Genomic DNA, 19,908 nt, shown 5'->3' on the forward strand with positions numbered 1-19,908 from the left:
GCCACTGCACTCCAGCCTGGGTGACAAGAGCAAAACTCTGTCTCAAACAAACAAACAAAAACCAAAAACAAGAGAAATGATAAATATTTGAGTGATAAATATGCTCATTAGCCTGATTTAAACACACCACAATTATACATATATTGAAAAATCACATGGTACCCCATAAATATAGGCAATGATTTGCCAATTAAAAATGAAATAACACTTAAAAAATAAAAAGTAAAAAATAAAAGTTACACCAATAAATATAGGAGGTACAAATTGTGCTAAGTGCCCTGGGGATGAGGAAAGGCGGGAAAACTTAGGGCTATATAAATGAGAATCACAAAGAGAGGAGGACAGGAGGAGGGCAATTGCAGGACGGGCTTGGGGGAATGCATGTCCTTGGGTGCGGATCACAGGAAGGAACTCATAAGCTTGATTCAGCATGTGTTGAATTTTCCGCCAGAGACACCTCCAGTCTGCGGAAGGTTGGACATACGGAAATCTGGGACTCTGGCATCATGGCTGGGTTGAAGGCAGAGGATGGTAATCACTAAGGAGCAGGCTGTGGTTAAGCCACCAGTATGGAAGAGACTCCCTGAAAGGAAGCTGCAGAGTGAGAGGCAGGCAGAAGAGAGGAAAGAAGAAAATCACAGAGGTGGGGATGTCTTTGCATCCCTGTGTCTCCAGTGCCCAAAACAGGGCGTCGCGGAGAAGAGGCGCTCAGTACCTATCTGTTGCCTGGCGGGCTGAATGAATACAGGGGCGACTGTCTCAGTGTCGCCTTAATTGTGTCCCTTCCTCTCTAGACCTCCGTTTCCCTCTGACCTGGGTCGGGTGGGCAGCTGCGGCTGCTGGGGCTCGGTGGGGCCCCTCCCAGACGCGCGTCCGCATTTGCCTGCCGGGTGTCGGCGGGGCGCAGTGTCCACTGGAGCGCGAGAGCCCCTGGGACCGCGGAGGACAGTGGCCTCGCCTCCCTCTGCGATTGCCCAGGAGCTCAGGGGAGGAGAGTGCGAGCGGGGAAAAGGGGTCCTGCACCCAGAATGGGGCGGACGTGGCGAGGAAGCCAGGGAGAACGGGAAACGAGGCCCGCGGTGCAGAGGGCGCAGGGCGTGCGGGGACACCTCCCGGAGAGACATGGTAGGGGCTGAAGTAAGGAGATGGAAAGGAGGGGGAGATCGGGGAGATGGACCTGAGAGACCCAGAGGCCTGCAGAGATTTTCATCCGGGACCCTTCAGAGCCCAGGAAAGAGCAGGTGCGGACGCGGGAGGGCGCCTCACGCCAAAGCGGGTAGCACCAGTGACCTAAACACGCCCCGCTTGGAAGCCCCGGGACGCACCTCTGCCCGGGTAGCGCAGCAGAGGCTTGGAGAGCGCGAGGTGGTAGGGCCCAGGCTTCCCCTAGAGGGCTGGCCCGAAGCGTTAGAGTCCAAAGACGCCTCCCACCGCCGCCGGGCGGCAGAACTGGGGGCAGGCGCGTCCCACCGACCCCGAGGGGTGGCCCCGCCCCAGGGCCGTGGGGAGTCGCCCCCGTGAGGGGCGGAGTTGTCACCGCCCCCTCCCCAATCCCCAGGGACTGCGGCCCCTTCTTAAGCCCGCGGCGCTTTTGGCTGCCCCTCACTCGTCTCGCCTGCCAGTCTCCCTCCCGCGCGATGGCCTCGGCGCTGAGCTATGTCTCCAAGTTCAAGTCCTTCGTGATCTTGTTCGTCACCCCGCTCCTGCTGCTGCCACTCGTCATTCTGATGCCCGCCAAGGTCAGTTGCATCTCCAGGCAGCCCTTCGGACACCGGGCGCCCGGTGCCCACTAAGGGACACCGAATCCGGGAGCCCTGAGCTGGAGCGCACGGATTTCGTGGGGGGCACAGCTCTCCCGGGGCGCGCGCACTCAGGAGCTCCAGGTGCCAGATGGGAGGTGCCCTGTAAAGAATCTGAGGGGCATGGCGACCCCAGGGCGCACCACCCTTGGGGTTTACAGATCCCAGGGCGCAAGAGCCGTCCAGGCAAGCACAGAAACCTCGAAGTGAGCACAGATCTCAGTCACACAGATCCCAGCCTTAGGCTCAGCCCCTGGCTCCGAATTGAATCTCCCCACAGTGCATAACCCCGTTTCCTCCCAGAATGCCACCTGCGCCAACAGAGAACCTGGGAGCTTGCCTTTCCCTCTCTCTCTCCTGTCTTTTCCCTTCGCCAAAGAAGACTTCAAGCTGTAGGTGACTTCCGCCGTCAGGAGGGACCTGCAGGATAAAAATCATCACCCACGTGGATCCTGCGCTGTCTTTGCCACTCTCTGGTCCTTCCTTGGGCCTTAGTGTCTGTATCTGTGATCCACATTTCTTCCAACCTGGAGAGCCACAACTGATTCATAATCCTGCCCCAGGCTGCAGGCAGGTCGGGGTTGGCCTGCTTTGCCTGCTGCCTGCTGGGGCTGTAGCAGGAGGCGGGACACATTCCCAGAGCTCACGCCTTGGGTGGCAGGACCTGGAGTCGCAGGGAAGCTTCCTCCCAGGCCCTAGTCTCCTAATGCTTCTGTGAGGGAGACAGAGAATGAATGGCCTTGGCCGCAGGGTGGGGGCAGGCTCCACTGGGCTGTGCACAGCCAGTTTGGCAGAGGCCCGAGCCCTTTGAAGCCTTTTGTGGCTGCTGGCTGCTCCTTCCTCGTTCCTTCTTTCAGCCCTTTCACTCTCAGCCCAGACAGGAAACCTCCAGCTCCCCCGCTCCCCTCCCCAGGCAGGTTTGGGAAACAGAGGAGCTCTTCAGGGGATGCTCTGGGGGGAGCTCTAGAGGAAGGGAGTGCACTGGGGTGTCAGGAAGCCAACCTGCAAGAGAACTGGACTTCCACCATTCTCTCATCTGTGTGACTTTAGCCAAGTGCCTGTGCTCTCTGGGCCTTGGTGTTCTCATCTGTACAATGGGGCTAGGCGGTTTGGTTCTGACACTTTAAGGCTTTGGGAATCAAAAGGGATTAACGTTGGTTCCTAGGATGGGGGAGGGGGAGACTGGGAGGAGCCCTTGGGTGGGCCTAGCACAGGCCCTGGATGGGTCAAGGACAGCAGATCCAACTGTGGAGGCTCTGCAGGTGCCGCACCACCTGTGAGCAGCCACACTTCCTCTGTAGCAAGAAGCTTGGGGCTGTTATTGTCCAGGGGAAGGAGCCAGGCAGGAGAGCTGTGATTTCAGCCCTGCTGGTAGGGAGTGATGTTCCCTGGAATGATTATAGTAGCTTGGCTGACCTTCCTGCCCCAGGAGACCCCACTCACACACACATACACACACACACACACAGTCACAAACACAAACACACACAGACACACACAGACACACACACACAGTCACAAACACAAACACACACAGACACACACACAAACACACAGACACACAAACACACAAAACACACAAACACACAGACACACAGACACAAACACACAGACACACAAACAGAAAACACACACAAACACACAAAACACACAAACACGGCCGGGCGCGGTGGCTCAAGCCTGTAATCCCAGCACTTTGGGAGGCCGAGACGGGCGGATCACGAGGTCAGCAGATCGAGACCATCCTGGCTAACACGGTGAAACCCCGTCTCTACTAAAAAATACAAAAAACTAGCCCGATGAGGTGGCGGGCGCCTGTAGTCCCAGCTACTCGGGAGGTTGAGGCAGGAGAATGGCGTAAACCCAGGAGGCGGAGCTTGCAGTGAGCTGAGATCCGGCCACTGCACTCCAGCCTGGGCAACAGAGCGAGACTCCATCTCAAAAAAAAAAAAAAAAAACACACACACACACACACACAAACACACAGACATGCAAACACACATACAAACACACAGACTCAAACGCACACACAAAACACACATAAACACACAAACACACAGACACACACACAAACACACAAAACACACACAAACACACACAAAACACACACAGACACACACACACACACACACACCCTGAGCTGGAAACCCCAACTCAGTGTGTGTGTGTGTGTGTGTGTGTGTGTGTGTGTGTGTGTGTGAGAGAGAGAGAGAGAGAGAGAGAGAGAGAGAGAGATTAAGCTGTCCTGTGAATGAGGACCAGGGAGGGGCAGCAGAGAACCCAGGGAGAGTCCTTCCAAAGGCTGCCTTCATGAGCTTTCCTTCTGACGGGGTTGCGTGAGGACCCTGGACCTTGTCTTCTTGTTTTTGTCCTTTGTGCCTGTCTCGGTCACCATGCATCCACCCCTCCATGGCCACCCCATTGTGCAAGGAAACCCAGAGGGTACACAGCACAGGCAGGGCAGCTGGGAAGCTGGTGAGAAGCTGGCAGGACCTTGGCAGCCTGAGCAACACAGTCCTTGCCAGGAGGTGACTCCCAGGGCACGACACCCTCTCCCAACACCCAGGCCCCTCTCCTCACCGGCTGTCTCCAGTTCTCCTGTCTCTACCTGGACTCCCGCCTGGTCTCATCTCTGCTCCACTTTCTCTATCCTCTCTCTGGGTCCTTTTTTATGAAAAAAAAAAAAAAATACAATAAATGATAAATTTATTGTATCATTTATTTTATTAAAATGTAAAAGTTTTTTTTTTAACAAATCTGTAAGGTATAAAATAAAAATAAAAATACCCTCAAATCCTATAAGTTATTCATATTTTGATGAACATCTTTCCAGAAACCAATCAATCTCTTCTCTCTCTTTCCAAACACACACACACACACACACACACACACACACACACAAATACACACACACAGAGTAGGTTTTGGCTGCATTTTTTCATTAAGTGTTGTGTCAGGACACCCTGACTTGTTAGTGTTAAACTTTTCTAACATCTGCTTCCCATCCTGCCCTCTCCCTTGACACTGTGGAGGCATTCTAGACTAGGGGAATCAAGCCTGTTGACTTCAGGGATGAGGCACCTCCTGGGCTTCCAAATAGTGGCATGGAGGTGAGGGGGCAGTTAACCTTGTGTCTCATCCTCTTTCCTAGTGGGTCTGTTTGACTCCTCCAGGAACACACAGTGTACACTGGTGACGCACGCCACCTACTGCTTCTAAGTTTAGAGAATCAAAAGTTACTGAGGACTTTGTGCGCCATATGGGAAGAATGAGGACTCTTAAATCCACGATTTGCAGATGAAGACATGAAACAAGAGGGGATAGGGGCCAGGATTGGGAGCACGAGGAGTAATTTATGAGCCACATTGTTTAGAATTGCTATCACCTGATGATAGTAAGAAGCAAACTAATGTTTAGCTAATATTATTGTTTTAAAATTCTCTCCGATGCACCCTCTCATTGTCTGCCCCTGGAGGGGATCATTCTCATGGCCTGCCCAGTGGTATACCCCTGACACCAACGCCCAAAGAAGTTAGTGGCTGCCAAAGGCCAGACAGTGGCTGACAGCGGGCGCCAATCATATCTGTCTGGTGTCAAAGCCTGGGCTTCCCGTGACGCTGCTGTTCCGCCTTTAGTTCAGTGGCTGTCAACCAGCATTGATCCTTTCTCCTGCCCTCACCCTGCCCCACAACAGGGGACCTTTGGCAAAGTACAGAGACATTTTTTGCCGTCCCAAATGGAGACAGTCTTACTGGCATCTCCCAGGTGGAGGCCAGCAGTGCTCTAAACATCCTGCAGTACACAGCCCCCACAACAAAGAATCATTTAACCCAAAATGTCAGTGTGCCGAGGCTGAGTAACCCTGCCTTGCCAGTAGGGAGGTGCCCTGGGATGCTGAAAAAGATGTATTTCTTGTGTCTGATCACACAACCCCGACAAAGAATTTCTAAGTCTTCCTGCAATGTTTTGTGCAAATAATACATACGCTCTTCTGGGTGATGAGAAGCAGGGATTGTGTACAGGTGCATCTGTTCTTCCGCAGCGTTGTCAGAGTTAAACTCAGATGAATGCTATTGATTCCTTTAATAAGCATTTGCAAAGATGGCCAGGAGCGGTGGCTCATGCCTGTAATCCCAGCCCTTTGGGAGGCCAAGACAGGTGGATCATCAGGCCAGGAGATGGAGACCATCCTGGCCAACATGGTGAAATCCCGTCTCTACTAAAAATACAAAAATTAGCTGGGCGTGGTGGCACTTGTCTGTAATCCCAGTTACTCGGGAGACTGAGGCAGGAGAATCACTTGAACCCAGGAGGCAGAGGCTGCAGTGAGCCTAGATCGTACCACTGCACTCCAGCCTGGGGACAGAGCAAGACTCCGTCTCAAAAATAAATAAATAAATAAATAAGCATTTGTAAAGATATCCTAAGTGTTAAACCTGTTCTGGATGCTGAGGACAGTGCTCAACAAATATAGCAGGTTCTTGAATAATGTTGATTCATTCAACATCATTTCATTATAATGTTGATGGGAGGAAGGGGGGAAAGGAAGGATCCCTTGAGCCCAGGAGGTGGAGGCTGCAGTGAGCTGTGATTGTGCCACAGCACTCCCACCTGGGCAACAGAGCGAGACGCTGTCTCAAAAAAAAAAACAAAAGCGCGAGAGAGAAAGAAAAGAAAATGATTACCAGCTGGGGCCACCGTCTGTGTGGAGTTTGCACGTTATCCTCGTTGTCTGCATTGGTTTTCTCCAGCTACTATCGTTTCCCTCTACATGCCAAACCTGTGCACGTTAGGTGAATTAGAGGGTCTGTATGGTCCCCATCTGAATGAGTGTGGGTGTGCGTTCATTGTGCATTCTGCAGTGGGCTGGCATCTTGTCCAGTGCTGGTTTCTACCTTGTACCCTGAGCTGCCGGAACAGGCTCTGGCCACCCAAGACCCTGACCTGCCGTAACTGGATAATTATCTAACTTGTTTTTATTAACGTTTCTTAAGCATATGTATAGCTCACATTCCTTTCCGTGTTTAATATTGGAAGTGTTTTGGTCCTTGTTTAGGATCTCCGTGATGTTTTTGTGACCAGAAATATGCTGTAGAAATTTAACTGTTGTTTCTAGCAATTTGCCTATGGGAATATTGGCTTACATTGTTTCGCTTACACATTGCAATTTCCAAAAACCGATCAATGATGTTAAGTGAGGACTCACTGTGCTGTTTGCGCTCTCGAGTCGTGCACTGGTTGTGGTGGTAGAAGGACAGTTGAGGAAACAGTGACAACCCCATATGCTAATGGCTGGGGAGGGTACTCAGAGGAAGGGCGCAAACCAGACTGTGGAGGGGGTGCAGGGAGACATTTAAGAAGGAACTCTGAGGTTGGGTGCAGTGGCTCACGCCTGTAATCCCAGCACTTTGGGAGACTGAGGTGGGCGGATCATGAGGTCAGGAGTTCGAGATCAGCCTGACCAACATGGCAAAACTCTGTCTCTACTAAAAATACAAAAATTAGCCTGGCCTGGTGGCGCACGTCTGTAATGCCAACTCCAGAGGCTGAGGCAGGAGAATCGCTTGAACCCGGGAGGTGGAGGTTGCAGTGAGCTGAGATCGTGCCGTTGCACTCCAGCCTGGGCAATAGGATCGAAACTCTGTCTCGTTAAAAAAAAAAAATGCCAATGAAAGATAAAACAACTTAGGGAGGTGGCTAGTTTTATTATATAATAATTATTATTTTTATTTCAATAGCTTTAGGGGTACACGTAGTTTTTGGTTACATGGATGAATTGTATAGTGGTGAAGTCTGAGATTTTAGTGCACCCATCACCTGAGTAGTGTATGTGGTACCCAATATGTAGTTTTTCAATCCCTCACTCCCCTCCCACCCTCCCTGCTTCTAAGTCTCCAGTATCCATTCTACCACGCTATATACCTTTGGGTACCCATAGTTTAGCTCCCACTTATAAGTGAGAACATGCACTATTTGGCTTTCCATTCCTGAGTCACTTCTCTTAGAATAAGGGCCTCTTAGGTGGCAAGAGCAAAACTCCATCTTAAAAAAAAAACCAAAGTAACAGATATTTTATTCTTCTTTTCCTTCTCCTCTTCTTCCTTTCTTTTCTTCCTTCTCCGTCTCCCTTCCTCTCTTCTATCCCTTCCTCCTCCTTCTCCTCCTTTTTCCTTTTCTTCCTTGTCCTATTCTTGATCTTTTCTTTTGAGAGGTAGCTAATCCAAGATTTGAGAAGATCAAAGAACGTGTCTAGAACCACACATCTGGAAAGGAGGGAGGCAGGGAGGAGGGGTGGGAATGGGGCAGGAGTCCTTTGAGGATAGATCCTATGCCTGCCTCCCCAGCCTGACCCCAGAAAGCTGTGCTGACCAGGGCTGGGGAACAGGATGACTTTGAGTGAATTCCCTCTGAGATCACCCCTGTGTCTTGACAATCCACGCCAGCTGCCGTCCGGAGGGTTCTAGGGGTGGGGAGAGTGAGGCGGCCACATGCCGAAGCCTCAGGACTGTCTCTTTAGTTTGTCAGGTGTGCCTACGTCATCATCCTCATGGCCATTTACTGGTGCACAGAAGTCATCCCTCTGGCTGTCACCTCTCTCATGCCTGTCCTGCTTTTCCCACTCTTCCAGATTCTGGACTCCAAGCAGGTAAGCAGACTGAGGGGATCCTGGTGACTTCCTGGTTCTCCCCTTGTCTTTTTCTCTGTGAGCCACACAGGCCTGGGGGTGACCGGAAAACCCTCCATTGTGGGTTCTCCCTGGCAGGGAGACACCACTTGGGCCTGCATCCCCATTCCAAGCGGTCCCTGAAGTCAGCATCTGGGACTTGGGTGGCTCTAGTGTGTGGCAAGGGGCAGCCCTGATGGGGCCTTCGTGCCATGCTCCAGGTGTGTGTCCAGTACATGAAGGACACCAACATGCTGTTCCTGGGCGGCCTCATCGTGGCCGTGGCTGTGGAGCGCTGGAACCTGCACAAGAGGATAGCCCTGCGCACGCTCCTCTGGGTGGGGGCCAAGCCTGCACAGTAATTACGCCTTCTCTCTCTTGCCACGTGGCTCTGCCAGAGCCCCAGGGCTGCAAGGGGGTGGAGGGTGGCACAGACTGGGCCGCCCACTGGTGAGGGCTGGCCATGGGCTTACCTGGACTTGGCTGGGTGGGGCACATTATAGCTTTAGCTGGAGAGACCAGATGCATGCGTGGTGGTGGCACACGGTGAGCAGCAGTAAGTAAGGGTCCTCTGAATCCAGAGGAGGTGGGTCAGCAAGAGTCCTTGCAGGCTCGGAAGGCTTCCTGGGGGAGGCAGCTAGCTGCAGGGTTCCACAGGGAACAAATTGGATAGAGGCTGGATCAAGCTGTGTCTGATGGGGTAGGGGAAGCAGGCCAGAAGTGGCTCAACTACCCAGCTCATGGGGAAACAGAAAGGTCCTCTCTCCAAGCTGGAGCATCTATTCCCACTGCAAAGAAGCTTCTTAATTCATCTTCCCCGACATCACTCAGTACCCCAGCTTCTCTCTCCATTTTCAAAATCTCCCCTGCCAATCTAGCTGGCCATTTCCAGCCGAGCCATGGAGTCAATATAACCATAATCATAACCATAATCAATCATGATCATAATGGGTATATTGAGTGTCTACAAGGCCCCAAGCATGATGTCAGAAGCTTATTCATTGCCTCATTTAATTCTCACAACTCTGAGAGAGTTCTTCTTACCGCCCACATTCTGTGGATGAGGAATTGGAGGCAGAGAGGGGTAAAGTGATTTGCTCATGGACACACGGGGATTGGACCCAGCTTCTCTGATAAGGTCTGTGTCCTCTATAATCAGAAACTCAGGGCACATCTTCCTTTTGAGGTAATGTGTCCCCTCAATGATGCCATGTCCCAGGCCCAGCCCTTGGGAGTCAGCTCCTGGTCAGTTCACGGTAAATTCCTCCTGAGGCGCCCCTGTACTGGGGGCTGTGCTAGACCCCGAGCACACAGACGCTGGCCTGCCCTGCAGGCGACCCATGCCTGGGGCTCCCTTGGTGCCTCAGACTCCCCTGAGCAGGGGGCTTTGTGGCTCTCTGATCTCTGTTACGCATCCTGGCATTGATTCCTTCCAGTGATTGGTTTAGCGTCAAATCGAAAGCCATCGTATTTTCTAGAAATGAGAGACCCCAGGAAAGTGGACCTCGGGGCCCTCAGAATTCTTTTTCTTGGCCCCCTTGAGTGGCCAGCTTGGGTGGGAGGCCACTCCAGTGGGTTTCATTCTGGAGCACGTTGGACAGCTTCCACTTCCAAACCCAAGTTCTTACATGCTTCTCTCTCCTTCCTGCCACCTGGCTCCTCTGAGCATGGTCTCCAGTTGTCCAAGGCACTGGCTGTCCTGCGGGTCACCTGTATGTGAGGCACCCTTGGTGCCTTGAAATAGCATGTAGAAACCTTGGTTCTTCTAAGACAACTCCATGCAAACTCTCCCCCTCCTCCTAGCCTGGGTTCCAGGCTTTTTTTTATGGGTCCATAATGTCCGCCTGTGTGGACAGCAGCTTGGGCCCTGGTGCAGAACAGCTTCTAGGTCCCTTCTTCAGGCTCCTATCCCTGCCCCTGCTCCTACCGCCGGGTGAACTAGGAGCCCTGAGGAGGAGCCTAGCTGCAACAGGGCCCGCAGACTGAGAGTTGTCAAGCTCCTTCTGCCCCTAGCCTTGGACAGCTGGGGCGTGTGGAGCCACAGAGCAGAGTCAGGCCCTGCCCTGCTCACAGCCTAAGGAGAGAGCAGACGTGAAAACAGGTGCTTTGAACCCAGCACAGAGATGATGAGAGTAGGGGGGAGGATTGAGAAAGGTCAGACCAGCCCCACCTGGCGCACACTGAGAGAGTGGTCCCGGGGGAGGGACGTTGTTTGGGCAGGCTCTGAAGGACCATGAGGATTCTTCCTGATAGACGGCAGAGAAGGGAGCAGGGGTTATAAGCAAAGGGAGTGTATTTTCTGAATACTCTTTGTGTGATCAGTTCCACTGCAGCATGGAGGGGTCAAAGTGTATATGCGGGGGCGGAGGGGAGATGGTGGGGACGGAGTGGCAGCGGGAGAAGAGTAACACTTTCCCAAGCTCCCTCCCCAGCTCACCTTACCCCTACTCTGCTTAGCTCTTCTGAACTTCTGAGAGGTGAGGCAGGGTTTGGGAGTGGGTGGGAATTTCCTAGCCAGAAGTGGGAAGCTGGGGCTGCCTGCACGTAGGGGTATTCCGGCATAACCCCAGGGCAAGCTCATATTGAGTTGGCACCATGTGGATACCTGGGCTTCCCCTGCTAGATGGTGGGGCAGGGGTGCTCCTTAGAACCACGACTGGATCGGAGGCCTCTTGGTAACCCCAGAAGCAAGCAGAGTAGACATCAGTAACGTGTGTGGGAGAGGCAGGAGGGAGAGGAATGGAGGAGGCAAAGAAGGGAAGGGGGTGGGGAGGCTCTCAAACTGTCATCCCTATTCGAATATCCAGTCTTGAATTGGCCTCAACACCTGTGCATCCCTGCAGGGGTGGACCCAGTCCCCAGCTGCTTCCCAGGAAGTATGGGGGTGGGGTGGGGATTCTCTGGCTTTCCTCCCTGCCCCTCCTCTGCAGGTTGATGCTGGGCTTTATGGGCGTCACCGCCTTCTTGTCCATGTGGATCAGTAACACGGCAACCACGGCCATGATGGTGCCCATTGTGGAGGCCATATTGCAGCAGATGGAAGCCACGAGCGCAGCCACCGAGGCTGGCCTGGAGCTGGTGGACAAGGGCAAGGCCAATGAGCTGCCGGGTGAGCCCCTGGCCAGGGCACTGCCAGGCCACAACAGCAGCCTTCCCCTCCCTCTGCTGGCAAATGCTTTGGCCACCCCCTTCTCCCTGTCTGCTTCCTGGAGTCCTCCTTTAAACACGCATAGAGAAAAAAAAGAAAAGAAAATACTGTTGTCGTAAGTTTTAGGAAGGGGATTATTGCATAAAAGTTAGATCCTTTAATAGAGCTTTGAACAAAGTCCCACCCTCGGTTCCCATCAGTTGCAGAAATCAGTGTGTTCACCTGATTATTCATTTGGGCATCTTGCGAGCACTTACGGGTGCCCCTCACTTCTTGCTACTCCTGCTTATCCTGAAGGAGGCCTTCTCTGACCTCCTCGAGCAGCTCAAATCCTTCCTCTCTCTGCTCCCATAGGTCTTGGACTTGGTGTCCCATGCTTGCTTCTCTGCTAGGTGCCAAGCTTAGGGAAGGCAAGTCAGCATCTGCCTTGCCGTCTGCCATGTCCCCTTACCATCCCCAGCCCAGAGCAGTAGACTCAGGGTCTGTGGCTGACAGCCTGATTGCCAGACCCAGGGCAAGGTCCTGGGGCTTACAGAGAGGAATTGGGCACATCCCTGCCAACAACTCTTATGGAGCCCAGTGGGGCAGCTAAATCAGCAGAGCTGGGATTTTCCAATCCTCAGGTCAGCAGCAGAGTCAGGAGCCAGGGCTGGGCAGGCAGCCCCCATGAGCGGCTCAGCTAACAGCGCTGTGCCCACAACAGGGAGCCAAGTGGTTTTTGAAGGCCCCGCTCTGGGGCAGCAGGAGGACCGAGACTGGAATAGGTTGTGCAAGGCCATGACCCTGTGCATCTGCTACGCGGCCAGCATCGGGGGAACTGCCACCCTGACCGGGACGGGACCCAACGTGGTGCTCCTGGGCCAGATGAACGAGTGAGTCCTTGGTCACACCTTCTGGGGACAATAAAGTGGGTACCGGGGCTGGAGGGACCTGCCCATCTCTCTCTGCTCCTCCGCAGAGTCCTGCAGCTCGGGGCAGCCAGACCTGGCCTGGGAGCCTGGCAGGGGTGGAAAGATGTGGCCCCATCCAGCCTCTGTGTCCTGGCACCCCTACTGATGCCAGGGGAGCCAACATCCAAGTCTGCTTTCTGCTATGACGCAAGACCCACCACCTGCCCTGGGCTCAGGAATTCTGGCTCAGGGAGAGAGTGTGGATCGAACGCTGAGCTAAAGGCATGGCAGATGACAATGTACTTCCAGACGCTGGGTCCTTGGTTGAAACTTGTAGAAAACAGACACCTCTAAAAGACTCCCCACCACTCCCTTGGCTCACTGCCTTTGGTGGCTAATGGTGATGGTGCCGTGATATCCGAGGTCTACAGATGGTATGAAGGGCTGGGGTTGGGTCATTCACCCCCTCACTGCTTCCCTATAGTCCCACTGATTGCCTTTGAGGTGACAGGTCCCCTTGTGAGGTGTACAGGTGAACCATGGGGTGGTTTGGAACTTTCCAGCCTTGGCCACAAAGGGATGCAGGCCATGAGGACCCCATTTCTGTGCCTGGCCTTCTGCTGGGTGGGGCCGGGATCACAAGAGGGAGAGAAACCTGGACCCTGCCGTGGGGTAGTCATGGTCTGTTGAGGGTGGCAAGATGCCTGGGGCTTCCAGGCACGTCTGGTAAATAAATGTATTAATTGAGGTATGTACTAATTGCAGTGGGCAGGAACAAAAATAAGGTGGTGCCATCCTTTGTAGACAGGAGCCTGGACAGGGGTGGGGAGGGCAGTGGGTGCAGGAGCTGGGAGGTGGAAAGGACAGGTCTAGAGCCTGGCTAGGCAGAAACTTGAGGTTCAACAACCCGTTTGTTTTAATTTCGGGAGTGCTTTCTGTAATGATATCCTTACAGTTCTCCAGTAACTTTCTTTGGGAAAAGCAGCCTGTCTGGGCTGAGTGGGGAAAGCTCTGAGTCTGCTTTGACACGCTTGAGCTAAAAGAGGCAGCCGTGGGGCTAGCAGAGCCCCAGGGATGGGAGACAGGGCCTGCAGCGGAAGTGGCCCTCCTCCAGCCTCCACTCTGGGAAGCTTTTGAGATTTGCTTTGCTGAGTGGGGGGACCATCCATTGCAGAAACCCACAAGGTGAGATTGCTGAGGGCTGTGTGGATCCCCAGAGCTATCGGTCAAATTACATGCATGTGTATAAAAGCTGTATTTTTCTTTTCTTTTTTTTTTTTTTTTTTTTGAGACAGAGTCTCGCTTTGTTGCCCAGGCTGGAGTGCAGTGGCGCGATCTTGGCTCACTGCACCTTCTGCCTCCCGGGTTCAAGCGATTCTCCTGCTTCAGCCTCCCGAGTAGCTGGGATTACAGGCGACCGCCACCATGCCTGGGTAATTTTTGTATTTTTAGTGGAGACAGGGTTTCACGATGTTGGCCAGGCTAGTCTCAAACTTATGATCCACCTACCTCGGCCTCCCAGAGTCCTGAAATTACCGGTGTGAGCCACTGCGCCCGGCCACAGGCTAGACCTCAGGAGGACATGGCCCCCACACAGGCCCGCCGCTCAGGACCCAGCTGCTGCTCCGCCCCCACGCACAGGGCCAGGCTGGCTCCCCACGGCTCAGCATCTGAGGTGGGGACCGGTGTCTCCTTGTAGGTTGTTTCCTGACAGCAAGGACCTCGTGAACTTTGCCTCCTGGTTTGCATTTGCCTTTCCCAACATGCTGGTAATGCTGCTGTTTGCCTGGCTGTGGCTCCAGTTTGCTTACATGAGATTCAAGTAAGTTTGAGCCGCTCACAGCCTCATTATACCTAATTATGCCTCCAAGCTGCAGAAGAGCCTTCAGACTCAACAGGCAGGTTTACAAAGTCCTCTGCGTCTGACCCTGATCTTTCTCCAGCCCCGTCTCCTGCTAGTCTGCCCTCCTGTTCCTTCCAGCCCAGGCTGCTCACTGAGCTTTGCGCACACGTGGTCCCCTCTTCCTGGAATGCCATTCTCTACCTTCCCACCTCCTCAGCCTTCCAGGCTGGCTCAAACACTGCTTCCCTGACTTTCCCTCCAACCCCCATTCCATCTCTGAGCGGCCCCTGGGCATATCACAGTCCTGTCCTTTAGTATCTGCATTCGGGTTCCAGTGACTGAATTCCTCCAGAGCCACTCTGGTGACAGACACCCCGCACAGCTCCCAGCACAGGGAGGAAGAGCAGGCAGGTTAAAGCAATTAAAGATAAGCTGGTCCCCACGTGCCAGTTTGACGTTGCTGGATGAGCTTCCTTTTGGCCGTGTGCGTTCATCAGGCCAGGTCACAGCAAACCTGTGACTTAGCTCTGAGCTGAGTGCATTATGCTCTGTGCCTCAATACACGGGAAGTTTAAGTCGAGTAAAACCAGGAGTGATTACGACCAAATCCATCCAAACCCAGACATTTACTGAATACTTCTGATGTTCCCAGCAGTGTACAGGTCCTAAAAAGTTTACCTTCCTGTTCCTAGTACACAGGCAAGTTCAACAGGGGTCACCTTTGATGGCAGCCAGACTTTGGACAGAAACCATGACCTGTGGCTGACAAATAGCTAAAAAAAAAAGTTATTGTTTTTCTAAAACACACAAATTTATCTGTGGTGCAAAGGTGATGAGACCACAGCAGGATAGAAAGTACTCAGCTCTGAGTTAAGTGCATGTGCTCTGTGCCTCCGTCCACAGGGAGTTCGAGTCAAGTCAAACCAGGGGAATGTGTGACCAGAGCTGCGAGGCAAAAGTGCCCATGGAAACCTGTGATTTCATGGGGAAAATAGGGAATTTTCCTAAGTTTTCTTCTGAAGGAGGGACTGTTCTGAAAACTCCTACTAAAAAGTTGCTATACAGGCCGGGCGCGATGGCTCACACCTGTAATCCCAACATTTTGGGAGGCCGAGGTGGGCAGATCGCCTGAGGTCAGGAGTTTGTAACCAGCCTGGCCAACATGGTGAAACTCCGGCTCTACTAAAAATACAAAAATCAGCCAGGCGTGGTGGCCCATGCCTGTAATCCCAGCACTTTGGGAGGCCGAGGCGGGCGGATCACCTGAGGTCAAGAGCTCAAGACCGGCCTGGCCAACATGGTGAAACCCCATCTCTACTAAAAATACAAAAGTTAGCTGGGCGTGGTGGTGCACGCCTATAACCCCAGCTACTTGGGACACTGAGGCAGGAGAATTGCTTGAAGCCGGGAGGTGGAGGTTGCAGTGAGCCAAGATCGTGCCACTGCACTCCAGCCTGGGCGACAGAGCAAGACTCTGTCTCAAAAAAAAAAAAAAAAAAAAAAAAGTTGCTATACACATTCAAAACAATCATAATAATGATAGTAAGAATAATAATATTAATGATCATTGCCCAAACCCCACTCTGTCCTGCCCGTGGACAGGGCAGGGGAAACTGTTCTTATGGCTGCCTGGCTACCCAGTTTGACTTTGACAGTAGCTGTCTTTGCCCTGCCTCTTGGATCTGCACCAGGGCCAAAGTCCTGTTCATTTGCTCACATCCATCAAACAGGTCTCTCAGGAGATGGTCTTGGACCTGCTGCAGGTGACCATGTGTGTCTCCACGTGGGGCAGTAGAAATAATAATGACCAACATTTATTGAGTGTTCATTATGTGCCAGATACGATTTCGAGTGCTCTTTTTCTTTCTTTTCTTTTCTTTTCTTTTTCTTTTTTTTTGAGACAGAGTCTTGCTCTGTCGCCCAGGCTGGAGTGCAGTGGTACAATCTCAGCTCACTGCAACCTCCACCACCTAGGTTCAAGCAATTGCTCCTGCCTCAGCCTCCCAAGTAGCTAGAATTATAGGAACCCACCACCACTCCTGGCTAATTTTTGTATTTTTTAGTAGAGATGGGGTTTTGCCATGTTGGCCAGGCTGGTCTTGAACTCCTAACCTCAGGTGATCTGCCCTCCTTGACTCCCAAATTGCTGGCATTACAGATGTGAGCCACCTCGCTTGGCCCAAGCACTCTTAAACTTGATTTTCACAACAACCTGTGAGGTCAGCACTATTATTATTATTCCCAATTTACAGACAAGGCCACTGAGGCATGGAGAGGTTATGTGGTCGACACAGGAGTATGTCACAGGGAAGTAGGGGGACTGAGACTTAAACCCAGGCATTTTGGCTTCCACTGCGCGTGGCATCCCCTTTTGGGGAGGCTGAGGATTGCTGCCCTTAGTTGCCTCCAGACCTAAGCATGACCAGGTGTCACAAGCACTAGTTGGGGCCTGAGGCTGCCCTAGAACCCCAAGGCCTACTGAGAAAGAGGAGGGAGACAGCGTGGCGCTGGGGCCACAAGGGCACCATCCGCTTCTTATCTGGCCAGAGTCAGATGTCAGGCCCCTGGAGACTCGCAGCCAAGAACCTGAAGCTGAGTCCACCCAGCCTGGCACGGCCTTTCTCAGCTCTCGTTGACTGGCAGGGGAGCCTGAGAGTGTCTGCAGCAGGGGTCTTCTGAGCATGCTCGTGGTAGGGGTGCGTGGCTGCAGTACAGTCCCACCCCTTCCCAACGGGCCACTCTGGTTTGGACGCACACAGTGTGGCTGGCCGGGGTGGCTTACAGGAGCTTTGGTTTGGTTCCAGATCTGGAAGGTAGAGGACAGCTTTTACATTCAGTTTGAGTAATGGGAGCAGTGCTCTGGCCCAGGCCACATCCTGCCACAAACTAGGACCTGGTAGTCCCTGCCTGCCTTTGTGGCCTCATGGGCCTCCCCACCTGAGCCCAGGGAGCACCTGTCTCAGCTGCAGGAAGCAGCTCCACTGTCGGCTCTGCTCTCACTTGAGTTCCTCATCTGAACGATCGTGGAGAACGAGGTTAAGGTCTTGGCCTCTAGCCTAATCCAGAAAAACTATCTTGCTGAGGAGCCTAGTGTAGCCTCCTAGGCTATATCTAGCCAAAGGGGCCATACCCCACCCCAGGTCCCCCAAGAACTACATGAGATATTATTACTGGTTATACCTAACTGTCCTAACCAGGCTCACCTCCTGTAATAGCGATGAGGGTTCTTTGGGACCCCTGCCAGGGCGGAGGCATGCAAAGCTCAAGGATCTCTCCCCTCTTCTTGCCTCTGCAGCCAAGTTTACCATGTGCATCATGGTAAATTGAGTCCAAGTTTACCGTGGTGCATCATGGTGAAGGCTGTTCTGCTGCAGAAGGACACTGTGGTCCCCACCCCCTGACCCTGACCTCGGCCCCTCACAGGTCAACTGGATCAATTTACTTGCATCTCATGCCAGCCTGGTCATCACCAGATGAAATTAACCCAGAGAGTGAGAGCAAAGCTGCTTAGCACGGGAGACTCTGAAGGCTTGGCGGTACCACTGTGGAGCACCAGCATTGGATGGTTACATACTCCATGCAGCCCCTGAGTCTGCAGCTACTGTGGTGCTGGGGATGAGCTACCAGCACCAAATGCAGCCTCTGGCTCCTGGGCCACTAGTAATACCAAGGTCACCCCTTATGCTGGAAACCTGAAGCCCCTGGCTGAGCCCCACAGTCTCTAGGATGACAGGTGGCAGCAGATAGGTACTTGGTAGAGCAAAAACTTTACCAAGCCGAGGGCGTGACCGCAGAGAGGCCCCGTCTTACACAGTGGAGCCATCCCCATGCCCAATGTCTGGAGAGTGTCCCTGGCGGGTAGCCCTCAGGACACACAGCCTCGCCCCCTTGCCCAGCAGGGAGATGATAGCCATATGTGCATACCTAAGATCCCATCAGTGTTGCCTCTTTTTCTGACCCCTGAGCACCCCAGAAAGCTGTGACCTGATGTCCTGGTGCCCCCATGTACCAGGCCAAGCCACCATCACACTAACACTTGGCCCTCACACTCTCCAAGGCTGTTCACATCCAGCACTGGCTTCAGGAATGAGATCCTATTCCATCAACCCCTGCCCTCCTCTGATTATGTCTCAGGGCCCCTGGGAGGGCTCTCACAAGGGAGGGCTCTTCAGGACAATACTCCTGGCCTTGCCCAACCCTTCAAACCAACAGTGGCTGGAACTGGAATGTGTGAATGGACTCTTCAGCATACCTTAAGGCCTTTGTCCTGTGCACAGTGGCCCCAGTTATCCCCTCTCCACAGCTGAGCTCCCCTCTACACCTCTTCCAAGAACCTCCTCTCCTCCCTGCCTCCTCATGCCAACACCACCTTAGGGGAGGCCCTGCAGGACACCCTGGACAATGGATACTGGTCCCAAGGATCCCTTCCAGGATGGGGGCACCCATCCTGGGCTGGCTTCCTTCCTGCCCTAGCCATGCCTGCTGCTAACCCCAGGGTCTCCTGGATCCCTAATCCTGCACCTCCAGCTCCAGGGAACACAAGGACCATTCTGCCCCTGACTAGCCCTGTCTGCCAGGGTTCATATTCACTCCCTGCATCTCCCTGAACCACCTTGGTGATGGCGGTTGGCATCCCAACACCATCGAAGGCAGCTCCAAGCTGAGGTGGAGGGAGGAAGACTTGGAGAGCATGTGAGGGAGCCCTGTTCCCACCTTGCACAGGCTCCGGAACTTCTTATGGCCTTCCCCCAAGTGACCCTGGAGCAGCCAGTCTCCAGGTGGCTGGGCATCTGCCAAGACCCTCTAGGCTCTCTACAGAGACTTTTCCCTACTACATTCTGGGATGGAAGAACGGGAGGGGGAAGAGGCAGGAAGGGCCTTTCTCCAGGCCCCATAGCAGGCGAGGACAGCATTATGTGTCTTTTTGCTACATTCTGCTGTAGAACATTTAGGCTCCATCTGACCAGCACCTGAGCCAACCAGTCTGCCCTGCCCTTCTCTCATCTTTGCATTCTCCAGTTTTAAAAAGTCCTGGGGCTGCGGGCTAGAGAGCAAGAAAAACGAGAAGGCTGCCCTCAAGGTGCTGCAGGAGGAGTACCGGAAGCTGGGGCCCTTGTCCTTCGCGGAGATCAACGTCCTGATCTGCTTCCTCCTGCTGGTCGTCCTGTGGTTCTCCCGAGACCCCGGCTTCATGCCCGGCTGGCTGACTGTCGCCTGGGTGGAGGGTGAGACAAAGTAAGTCTTTGATTCAATAGAAATCACTGGCTTAGGGTCAGGTGTCTTGACTCACACCTGTAATCCCAGCACTTTGGGAGGCTGAGGTGGGTGGGTCACCTGAGGTCAGGAGATCGAGACCATCCTGGCTAACAAGGTGAAACCCCATCTCTACTAAAAATACAAAAAATTAGCCAGGCATGGTGGCAGGTGCCTGTAGTCCCAGCTACTCGGGAGGCTGAGGCAGGAGAATCGCTTGAACCCAGGAGGCGGAGGTTGCAGTGAGCCGAGATCATGGCACTGCACTCCAGCCTGGGCGACACAGACAGACTCTGTCTCAAAAATAAATA

General features: G+C 53.3%; 1 protein-coding gene across 4 annotated transcripts in view; it reads left to right on the forward strand.

The window, feature by feature from the left end:
* Window positions 1-422: 422 nt before the first annotated feature.
* The window catches only part of SLC13A5 (solute carrier family 13 member 5), a 31,030-nt gene continuing 11,544 nt past the window's right edge, over window positions 423-19,908 (forward strand). Inside the window, exons 1-8 of one of the 4 annotated variants that reach the window (XM_010377895.2) lie at window positions 423-473; window positions 1,559-1,739; window positions 8,317-8,445; window positions 8,685-8,821; window positions 11,394-11,572; window positions 12,315-12,483; window positions 14,201-14,323; window positions 19,364-19,579. In XM_010377895.2, coding sequence (XP_010376197.1) covers window positions 1,638-1,739; window positions 8,317-8,445; window positions 8,685-8,821; window positions 11,394-11,572; window positions 12,315-12,483; window positions 14,201-14,323; window positions 19,364-19,579 — 1,055 coding nt within the window. In that variant the 5' untranslated portion in view covers window positions 423-473; window positions 1,559-1,637. Of the gene's footprint in view, window positions 474-1,558; window positions 1,740-8,316; window positions 8,446-8,684; window positions 8,822-11,393; window positions 11,573-12,314; window positions 12,484-14,200; window positions 14,324-19,363; window positions 19,580-19,908 lie in introns of those variants that run through there. The other 3 variants (XM_010377891.2, XM_010377893.2, XM_010377892.2) reach the window with 3 other exon arrangements.

Source organism: Rhinopithecus roxellana, chromosome 19 (assembly GCF_007565055.1).
Source record: "Rhinopithecus roxellana isolate Shanxi Qingling chromosome 19, ASM756505v1, whole genome shotgun sequence".
Lineage (NCBI taxonomy): Eukaryota > Metazoa > Chordata > Mammalia > Primates > Cercopithecidae > Rhinopithecus > Rhinopithecus roxellana.